The sequence below is a fragment of the Nicotiana sylvestris genome, chromosome 8 (genome assembly GCF_000393655.2).
Source record: "Nicotiana sylvestris chromosome 8, ASM39365v2, whole genome shotgun sequence".
Lineage (NCBI taxonomy): Eukaryota > Viridiplantae > Streptophyta > Magnoliopsida > Solanales > Solanaceae > Nicotiana > Nicotiana sylvestris.
This window is the reverse complement of record NC_091064.1, coordinates 53,423,063-53,434,419: the sequence shown is the minus strand read 5'-3', so window position 1 is coordinate 53,434,419 and position 11,357 is coordinate 53,423,063. Positions and strand designations below refer to the sequence as shown.

The 11,357-nt window shown below is 33.5% G+C and overlaps 1 protein-coding gene across 3 annotated transcripts; it reads left to right on the top strand.

Moving 5' to 3' along the window:
• The first annotated feature begins 2,864 nt into the window (after positions 1–2,864).
• Positions 2,865–8,520, top strand: LOC104210226 (uncharacterized). Of its 3 annotated transcripts, none has more exons than XM_009759071.2 (10): positions 2,865–3,028; positions 3,106–3,204; positions 3,583–3,646; positions 4,952–5,315; positions 5,498–5,637; positions 5,792–5,935; positions 6,669–6,758; positions 6,835–6,933; positions 7,413–7,742; positions 8,224–8,520. In XM_009759071.2, the coding sequence occupies exons 4-10, from the start codon at positions 5,120–5,122 to the stop codon at positions 8,314–8,316; spliced, it is 1,092 nt and encodes a 363-aa protein (XP_009757373.2). In that variant the 5' UTR covers positions 2,865–3,028; positions 3,106–3,204; positions 3,583–3,646; positions 4,952–5,119; the 3' UTR covers positions 8,317–8,520. The 3 variants fall into 3 exon arrangements, with proteins under 3 accessions (XP_009757373.2, XP_009757369.2, XP_009757370.2); XM_009759067.2 differs by having other exon boundaries at positions 5,396–5,637; XM_009759068.2 differs by lacking the exon at positions 3,106–3,204 and having other exon boundaries at positions 5,396–5,637.
• The last annotated feature ends 2,837 nt before the right edge of the window (positions 8,521–11,357 follow it).

The window sequence follows — 11,357 nt, the reverse complement described above, 5'->3', positions numbered from 1 at the left end:
TCTGCACTTGATTTTACTTCATTTTTGGTTTAATTGACTTTATCTATTGAAATTGAAAGAAATTGACTAAGCGGTTCTCTAACATTGGCTTGCCTAGTAAGTGAAATGTTAGGCGCCATCACGATCCCGGAAGTGAGAATTCCGGGTATCTCCATAAAATTCTGTATTACTTATACAACATTATTTTTTTTAAAACTAAATCTTGCATCACTAATATAATCTTCGTATAACCAACACCACATTGGTTTTTCGCATTAAACTCCACACAAGTACTTATACGAAATTTAAAACCAAACGATGGAATTCCGGTATAACTTATACGTTACATGCATTAGAATATGAAAAAAGAATATGTGTATTAGCAATACATGTATTATTAGTTCACTACATAGCAATCCTGCTTTATTATTTGTCTTTTAACAATTCTTACGTTATTTATTCATCGCATATTTAATCTCTATATATTTTAATCCTTGCATAACTAGACAATAACAAATGAATGTCATGCTTACTCATTTCCCTGTGAGAATTTTGTTACAGAGAATCATGGATTGTGCTTATGTATTTGCTTTTTTCATACCACTGCATTACAAGAACATGCACACTAAACAGAAAAAGTTAAGGCTCCATTTATTTATTTTTAAATATTAAGATGTCAAATCTGAATACATATTAAAATAATAAATGTGTATAAAGTTAAGACGTATAAATATAAATACATATCTGTAAATTAAGATATTGAATTAAAATTTAAATGCTGAATAATTAAAATTATTTGTTTTGTTCAGCATATAAATGTATAAAATTTGTCTTTTGGAGATGGCTGATGCTTGTGATTAGTGGTGGCTGTGATAACGTAATTGATGGTGATGATTGTAAATGCAATTGTGGTGATTTGGTAGTTATAGGGGTTGTAGTTGAGGATGGTAGTCGTGAATTATGGGTGCTAATAGTTGATAGTGTTGGACAGCGGCACATCATTGGGTGGCGGTGAAAGTGGATAGGGTGGTAGTGAAATATCGTCTTTGTAGATATCATTGATAACATGATAATATTATCAAGACTATTATTATTAAATTAAAAAAATGTACTTAATGTTTGAGAACTAAATGATTAAGATTCAAATTTAAAAATAAATACCCTTAGTGACTGAGATTTGAATGATTAAAATTTAGACTTTCATTAAGTACAAACAAATAAGTCACTCTCTTTAAAAAAGAAAAAAAGGAATTGGACAGAAGAAAGCAGGTTGGAGGGTGTTTACCCTAAAATTCAATTTATAGGCCAAATCAATTAAATTTGTATTTCAAGGCGGCAAACAATCGAATTGATTCACTTCCTCAGATGTAAAAAGTAGAATTGAATACCAACAATACCAAAAATAAAGAGCAAATATTGAGATCAAATGAAAATAAAGAAGAATTCTTATTGATTCTTCTTCTACTATAAGATCTTTTTCTTGCTCAGTAATAATTCAGTATATTAGTCGAAAGAATTCAAGAGTTTTTCAGATGGTTACAAAGTGGGAGAAATGGGATTTAAACAATAATATTTATCGTAATTGTCTCCTAATGTCTCGCTTGCACTTTAACTTGTTGTTTTGCATGTTACGCTTAAAGAATTTGTAACTGCTCTTTAATCCATTCTCTTGATGACTCTCTAGTAGAGTTGATATCAATGATCGTCGTATCAACGATCTTGGCTCAATTCATCTCAAATTCATTCTTCAAATGACGTGCCAATCAAATTGATTGTTCTCGTATATCTAACTTGGCATCATCTGCCATGTGTCAATATTTGGATTTTCTATGTGATAAGTCCACTTTCTTCTAATACAGATCCCCCACACCACACACACTTTCTATATAATTATTGATGAATATTCGATAATTTATACAGGATTTGGGGGGAGCGTGTATGACACCCTATTTCTAAACCTTGGTGACATGGTCCAGAAGTGAAATATAATCCGCCATTTCTATTCAATGCTCTGTCATGACCCAAAATCCTACCAAATCGTAATGACAACCTAACTCATCCCTCTACGTAGGCCGAACAATAAATAGCAGAACTCGAATAAAAGATCATCAATAATCATTAAATAAGATTGTTGAATTCCATATAATATTCCAATGGTTGGTAGTACAAGTATACAACATCTGTTTGAAGTTTAATAAACAACATTATAAGTCCTAAACTACCATGAACAAATGGTAGCTTGAATCTAGAATGCTGGCACATCCTCAATCTGTGCTCGTATACATGTATTCTTGTATATGTTTTTCTGTGATTGGACTTGTTTCATTGTTTGGCAGCATGTTAATTTCCTGTACGGTTTATTGTGATTATTGGCACGTGAGTTATTCGTGCGGTTATTATGATTATTGGCACATGAGTTGTTCGTACAACAAGTGAGTTGTCCATTCGGTTATTGGTGATTATTGACACGTATGTTGTCTGTGCAGCATGTGAGTTGTGCGGTTATTGTAGTTATGACACGCGAGTTGTCGTTGAAGGTTATGTTGAACTGTGTGTCTTGAATTGTTATACATGTATATCTTCCCTATATGCACTATTGGCCTTACCTGTACTCTATACCTAGTTTTGGTTACTGTTATTGTGTACATATTTTTACATAACTATACAAGTTTGACTAGTGACACTATAAAAAATCGAAATTATTGTGGTGGTTATATTACGGCGGTTCCAAATAACCGCCACAAAATATAATTAAAAATGACGTTTTACCATCGAAGTAAATTTTTTATAGCGGCGATTATTTCGTATTGTGGTGGTTAGAAACGCCCTAATATTTTAATCAAAATATTTTAACTATTCTTTTAATAAGTTTTAGTATTTCCCCCTCACATTTTGAGACTCCCTCCAGAATTTCCCCAATTCCTTTCCCTCCATAAGTCTCGTATATCTTTCCCCCAATTTCTATTTCCCCCAATTCCTTCCCCCGATTCATACTTATTGAAGGCTGTTGGAATGTAAAACTCACAATCTCCAAACAATTGCAGCTAAGGTAATGCATTCCCCTCTAATAACGCTGGAAACATTTACAGTTTAACACAAATTGAACTCCCAATTTTCTTACTTCAGATTCTTCTATTTCTCCCAATCTGTTTCTCCGGCTAGAAGAATCGAGATTCAAATTAGAAAAAGTACATGAAATTCATTTAGCAGCTTCAATAATCTCAGGTAATGTAGCGATTAGGGTTCATGTTTAGTACCAAAAGTTCTTTTTCTCTTTATTAGGGTTCATGCATGTAACGATTTTTTCCAATTTTGTTCTAATTGTTTTTCCTCAGTCCGATGATCTATGATTCATTCAGTCAATTAAATATATAACATCCAAAATAGTAATATATTACTAGAAAAACATTAATTTTCTAATGGTTTCAGTTCTTTTTTTTTTTGAGTCCATTTTTTGTTATTTTTCTGTTCAATTAGTTTGGTACTTCTTTAAATGTTTGCTGATTTGTTTGGTATTTTGATTGCATGCACTTAATTTTGATATTTTAATTTGTTGTTATTGCTAATATTAACCTAAATATTATATATGGGCTTGATATGTAGTTGAGAGATCAAAAACTGTTGGTGAAGCTATTGGGATCGACGTTGACAGTAAAACATTTGAGAGGTATCAGTTTAATTTTGTCCTTTCTTTTGAGCAAATTTCTTTTTATTAAAAAGTAGATTGATTATTTCATTTGTCACTAGCGGATTAGCAGAGCTTTCTGCTATAATAGGTTCAACTTATCTATCAAACGGTTACCAATTGTATAGGTAGAAAGATATGCCATCCAACTGTAAGAATCTGAAGTAGTAAGTTAACTGTTTGACACTGTGTATGAGAAATTTTTTTTAGAGAAAAACTTAGTTCAGATTAAGTGGATATATTCACTAATTATTGCAGGTTATGTTTTTCCTTAGGCATTATGGATTTTGAAACTAAAAGCAAAAATGCAGGAATAATCTAAAGTTAAACTTTAACTGTACAAGAAACCTAAGTAGTACTTTCGTTTCTTGTGAACCCAGACATTTTGAATACTGTATCAGATGACCTATTTTAGCAAATGGTCCAGCACCACATGCTAGAAGGTTTACATAATTTAATATCAACGGGTTCAAATTTCGAACTTTAGAGCGAGAGAATGGATTGACAACTCAAAACAGTGGAGTATTTTTGACTTCGTCCACATCTTGTATTGCTAGTGGTGCTGATAGAAACCTGAGGCAAGCAGATTTGCCATATTATGGATAATTAGAAGACATCATTGAACTTAACTACTATGGTCGATTTCGGGTTACACTATTCAAGTGTAAATGGGCTGACACAACTAAGGATAGGGGGTTTAGAACAGATGCATGGGGATTTTCTTCTGTTAATTTTTCACGATTGATTCATACTGGCGATCGTAAAGAGCATGATCCATACATTGAAGCTTCATAAGCTCAAATGGTATATTATGTGGACGATGAGGTGAATAAAGGTTGGAGTACTGTTGTTCACTTGAAACCAAGAGACTTATATGTTATGGGAGGAGAAGAAGATAATGAATTTCCTAAGAATGAGCCATTCCCGGTGCAAGACTTAGATCAACACTTTGGGGATGTTAATGATCTGCTTTTGTGTAGGGAGGATGAAATTGATGAAATATTAAGTGATCACGATATTGAAAATGAGATTGGCGAAGATGAACATATCTGAAGAGTCATTGCTAGCCCTTTTCACATTTTAGAACGAAGCATCTTAATATATTTTCGTTTCAAATTAGTTCAGATTATAGCTATGTCCTTTTTTGTTCTTGACTTGCTTTATGTTGTTACATCTAGTTACTTTCTTTCATTAATTAAGCTTAAGTTATTTATTTTTGTCTTGAAGTTTAAACTATTTTGATATCAAAGTTTTCTTGTTTTGCTTTATATACCTTTATGTATGTAGAGATGCCGAAGCAAAATAAGGTTAAAAATCAATTCAAATCAGTCAAAGAGAGATCTTCACTTGTTCCGAGGGAGTCATCACAGGCTCAAGCTTCATCTTCAACATCTTATCGAGTCTCTTTACATTCTACACTGCCTACACAACCTACACAGCCTGTTATTTCAGTTGATGGAGTCTCTTCGCAACACGGTGTTCCATCATCATCTGATGGAGTCTCTTCGCAGCATGTTGTATCATCTTCATCATCTGATGGAGTATCTTCTCAGCCCGCCGTTCCATCTTCATCATCTGGTGCAAGTCTCTTCACGACAAACTGGACGTAGTACTAGCAATGAAGAGCCTCATTGGTTTGTCGATGTTATAGGTACATATAAATTTCAAGTGATTGAGTATTCTTTTTGTTTTCCTCATTTAATGTTTTAACTTGACTTTATTTTGTTGTAGATAAACGTCAAGTAATAAAAACAATTAGATTGAAGGTTAAGGATGTCCATAATTTGGATAAAGGATTGCGTATAATTGTAGAATTTGATGAATATCATGCAGCAATTGGGAAATCGGCTGGCCTAATTGCTGGAGTTTTAGGGCAGCTAGCAACAAATCCTATGTACTTTCCTATTGGCTTTGAGAAATGGCAATCCATGCCCAAATCTTTTCTGGACCGTGTTTTTAATGATATAATAGTGGTAATGCCATCTAAATTCTTTTGTTTAGTTTGTATCTTTTAGTTGTATATGTAAAAGTGCAGTAAATTAACTTTATATTTGTGAAGCCTCGGTTTTTTTTACGATTGATCAACAAAAGGCAAAGGCATGGCTTAACAGTTCCATTAACAAAAAGTGGAGGGAGTACAGGTTAAAACTATGGAAGGAGGCTGACGATCCATTATTAAGTAAAGAAGATATCATCAAGAACGTTCCGGATGGCATACCGATGGACCAATGGGCACTGTTTGTTACTTATCGCATGAAAGAGGAGACAAAGGTACTTTCTTTTGCTATTGCTACTTCTGCTATTTCTACTTTTGCTTCTTCTTCTGTTTCTGTTGCTTTTTTTGCTACTGCTTCTCTTGCTTCATCTGCTATTGTTGCTTTGATAGAGATGACTTTTGATTACATCACATGAAAATTTGGCATGCCAAATTATTTGGATAGCACAAACTTATAATTTGTTATACTATTACTATAATTATAATAGTATGATGAAATAATAACAAATTCAAGGCTCAATTCTTCCTTTTTTGTGTCATTTATTTAAGTAATCGAATCCTATGGTATACCAAAACTTTTACTCATAAGCAGCGCGTGAGAGTGTCCGACTTGAAGACAGTACAGTTTGTTGATTTTGTCTTTTCATAAGCTGGAATATTATTGTTTCTTTGGATGATTTTAGCTTTATTTTGGTGGATTTATCATTTGGACTTTGAAGCTTTTCTTGAAACTGTTGTGAGGAAACAAATGTTAACAAAATTGCTGGAGCTATGTATATAGAAAAACTAATGAAACAAATGTTATTTGCTTCTTCTTTTGCTGGAACAAATATTAACAAGCTTTATAGTTTCTTCTGCTACTGCTATCTGGTTCTTCTTTTGCTTCTGCTACTGTATCTACTTCTGTTGCTTCTTCTGTTTCTGCTTCTTCTTCTCTACTACTTCTCTTGCTTCTGCTTTTGCTTATTTTGGTCTTATATAATAGAATTTCACCTATTTAATTTGTAGGAGCGTTGCAAGAAGAATGCACATATTCGAAAAAATCAACTTCCTCATACTTGTGGTGCTATGAGTTTGGCTAGAAGAAGGGCTGCAATGGTAGTTTAAGCGCTTAACTTAGATAAGATATATGTTCTCAATTAGTTACTAATATTATTCATTTTAAAAATTTCAGAAGGCGATGGGAAAAGCTTTTGATCGAGGCAAAATGTGGACTGAAACTCATAAAAGGAAAGATGGGAGTTATGTAACTGATGAGGCTAGGGTGATTGGGGTAAGTAACATTTTTGGTGCCTTCTGCTGTGAAATTATATTTTAATTTTAGATTGGTATTGCTTGTCTAGTGGGATTCCACAAATATTTTCACTAGCATTTTGATAGTCTGAGATGCATGATAGGTTGTTGGTGACAATATTTTTTGCTGTGAGTTTCGATGTTGATATATATGAAGTCATTTAGTACGGTTTTTTTGTGTTCTATGGAAATGAGATCTGCTGCTTCTACGGAAATGATATATATGAGGTGATTAGTGTTGTTATATTAGCATATTAGAGTTAAATGAGATCTACTGCTTCTACGGAAATTTTGGCTAGACCATATGGTATAATTTGCATTTCATTTTGGGATGTGGTGTTATGGATCTGTTGATGGTTTGATTCATGTTTTAGCTAGCAGTTTAATGTACAATTCTTGTCATTTCCAAGTTCCAAGCACCTTCATATTGCTCAGTTTATGCTTCTTCAATTTTTGTAGGAAGGAATTGAAGAAATTCGAACTGAAAGAGCAGAAAGTCTTGATGAACCTTCACCAAATGATGCACTTGGCATAGTATTCGGTCCCGAGCACCCCGGCCGTGTTCGAGGTTTAGGCTTGGGTGTAGTTCCAACTGTACCATTCAAACAGACATCTGCGAGATACCGTCGTGGTTATGTGGGTTCATCTAGCACTACCGCTCCAACTCCGGCGTGGCAGCAAGAGATGACAGATGTGAAATCAAAATTAAATGCACTAATTAGCTTATATGAAAGGAACATAGGGAATATCCCCGAGGAGTTTGCTCACTTATTTTCCACTCCTCAACAGGTATAAGTTCTCTTGCTACAGTAAAATTTTAGTTACTTGCTTTTCTTATGGTTATATGCCGCAACGTTATCGTATGAGTGCACTAATTTTACTAGGAAGGATAAATACAGTGCTTTGGCTGGAAATGATGGAACTGTGACAACAAAACCTGGACTTGCGGCCAAGAAAGTGATGGGCTGCTAATAGAGAAAAGATTGTGTGGGGTTTAAAATTTTTTAGAAGTTTTTACTTGTGGTCATGTTCCAAATTTTAAAGAGAATTAAACAGTTAACAGTTGACAAAAAAACAGAAATAAAATACAAAACCTCTCATTAAAGTGATTAGTCGTTTGGCTTCGATTCTTCTTACAAATAAACTATTATTGGTATATTTATCAGACTAAACAAGAGTCTCATAGTAAATCCAGTCCTACTACTTCAGCTTACCTGTTAACATTTTAGTTATTTGCTTATTGATTGTATTTTTTCTTCCTTTTTTTCAGGCACCAGATTTAGGAAGTGATGCACCATCAACAGTTGAACCAAGAAGATCTTTAGATGAAAGTAACAATGATGATCGTCCAAGTGTGAGTTAGTGATTATTTTATAGGATCAACTATGGATCTTTTGGATATTACTGTGGAAATACAATTTGAAGTATTAATATTTGGATGATGTAATTTTGGTATACTTGTGCAAGTGTGAATTTGTGATTATTTTGTTGGATCAACTATGAATCTTTTGGATATTACTGTTGAAATACACTTTGAAGCATTAATATTTGGATGATGTAATTTTGGTATACTTGTGTTTTATATAATGAATATTTTTCTTTTTTAATATTCTATATTGGGTTTAATTGATTATGAAGTGCTACAGAATTTTCAAAGCATAACATTCAATAAATAGGACTCTAAATGTGAAAAAATAGGATTGTGAAAAGGCTGAAGCAGAAAAAACACATTATGGCGGTTTAAAACCGCCTTAATATGCAAAAATAAAAGCCACATTAAAACTGTTAAAATATGGCGGTTTTCACATGTAATTACGGCGGTTTGCCCAGAAATGCCATAATATAATTTTGGCGGACGGGATTGTGGCGCTTTTAAAAGCCGCCGTTAATGTGTATTATGGCGGTTTCAAACCGCCATTATATGCTAAAATAACCGCCGTAATAATCCCGTTTTCTTGTAGTGTGAGTATTATAGATCTCTCTCGCCACTACCTCACCAAGGTTAGTCGTGATACTCGCTAAGTACATGAGATTGGTGGTACTCATACTACACTCTGCACTTAATTGTGCAGATCTGGAAGTTGGATCGAGCTGAGCTTCAGAGATTGTGTTGCTGCTATAGACACCTGAGGTAGAGCTGCATCCTGATCGCAGTCCCTAGTATCTCCTTCTATCATTTTTATTACTGTATTTGATTAAGTGTATCACATTTTCATATTTGTACTCATATGTTATAGCTCATGACTTAGTGTTACCAGTTTCTAGGGGATTATGTATTGATTTGATTTCTAATTATAGATATTTGATTTCAGTTGCGTTAATTCTGCAATTTATTATTATATTTTCATGATGTCTATTTATTGGTTTACTTAGCGAGTGGGTTAGGTGTTATCATGATCCGTGGGGTATTGATTCGTGACAGTTGACTCCTTAGTGGAGCCGATACCAACGATCCCGATATCAATGAGCTTGGCTCAATTGATCTTGAATTGACCCTTCTAATTCATTGATTTTTTCGCGTACACAACTTGGTATAGTCCGCCATGTTTCGGTATAGGGGTGGAAAAATGGGTAAAACAAAATAAGTAACCACTCATATTATCCGCTAAAATATGGGTTGAATAATGAATATTTTAAAAACGGATTAAATACGGATATTACCCATATTATCCATATTTTAAATGGGTAACCACTAGTTATCCATGGGTAATAAGGTCAAAACCTCCCCCTAAAAGCATTTTCTCCCCCTTTACCCCAAAAGCATCATTGAATCCAAAAGCATCACTGAGTCATACGCGTTATATAGAGGGGAGGTAGACAACTTTTGAATTGAAAAGGAAAATAGACATTGGTTATCGTGATTATATAACGTAATAATTCCATTATAAAATCTGGTAGTACAAATTTTGGTTTGCTTATATTTTTTTTTCTTATAAAATCTGGTAGATCCAATATAATTTTTTATATTAAAATTTTGTATCACATACGCCGTGTGATAACAATCACGATTAATTAAAGAGAAAAATAAGTGAAATAAACAAAATTGTTCATATGCCAAAAGCCATTTCTAGTTTTTTTCTAGAAAAGATTAAGATTTAAATTAGAAATTATAATTTATCTAGTTTAAGACTAAATGCACGTTCCAGAATATACACATCATTTTTAATTTAATGCAATGCATTAAACAAATTATAAGTACTAAGTAATGAGAAATTATTAATTTTAATATTACAAACAGGCTATATATTATAAATCATAACATTATCATGTTTGCTAGCTGTAACTTGTATCTTCCTCCGTTTTGCTTGATGATCAAGTGGGTCACTGAACAGTTGAGGCTAATGTGAAGCCATGAACGGATAATACGATTAACCGCTTTATCCGTATTAAATTTGGTCCGGGTCGAATATTTTACCCGTTTTTTATCCGAACTGTATCCGACCCGATCTGCCCGTTTGCCACCCCTATTTCGGTATTTAATTCGTCCACATGATAGGCCCACTTTCTAATAATACAGAGAGAGCCGGAGATGTATCATGTGATTGCATGCTTTAATTTTCCATGATTGGCGATAAAGATTGTTTTACCGATACTTTTGTGTCTACTCTCGCAGTTTGCATGAGAAAAAGAATATGATCCCATAGTATTGCTCAAGTAACATGATCCATGTATTTAAATGTTCGGATAAAATATTGTATTTGTTATAAAATAAAAGCAGTGCAGTAAAATGTAAATAAGAAGAGATAGAAAGAAGGGAGAAGTGTTTTCTTCTTTCACTTTGGTGTATCTTTCCATTGCAATTACATAGCCTTTTATAGGCATAAAAAGTAAAGATGATGGACATAAAATAGGAGATTTAATCTTTAAGCTATTCACAACATGGGCATCCAATGTAGCATCCAATGTACAAACTATGTTATTCACAACATGGGCATCAAATGTAGCATCCAATGTACAAACTATTTATAACACTCCCCCTTAGATGTCCATGTAAGATAATGTGCCTCATTAAGAACTTACAAAAAAAATATTGGGATGTACATAGTTATTTATAATATGCATTGCTTGCTGCCTCATTAAAAACCTTACCAGGAAAACCCAGTGGGACAAAACCTTGGTTAAGGAAAAGAGTGCAGCGTGTAGTTACTCCCCCTGATGAAAAATCACTTAATGTCTCGAAGACGACGCATTCCAATCTTATATATCAGCTTTTCAAATATTGAGGTTGGTAATGCCTTAGTGAACAGATCAGCCAAATTATCACTTGAACGAACTTGTTGTACATCTATTTCACCATTCTTCTGAAGATCATGAGTGAAAAAGAATTTCGGTGAAATGTGTTTTGTTCTATCTCCTTTGATATATCCTCCTTTCAATTGAGCTATGCATGCAGCATTGTCTTCA

Coding starts and splice junctions, on each gene's coding strand:
- LOC104210226 (XM_009759068.2), top strand. CDS start 5,120: ATGGAGTCTCTTCGCAACACGGTGTTCCATCATCATCTGATGGAGTCT. Junction 5,316..5,395: donor TTGGTTTGTCGATGTTATAG/GTACATATAAAT, acceptor ATTTTGTTGTAG/ATAAACGTCAAGTAATAAAA. Junction 7,743..8,223: donor TATTTTCCACTCCTCAACAG/GTATAAGTTCTC, acceptor CCTTTTTTTCAG/GCACCAGATTTAGGAAGTGA.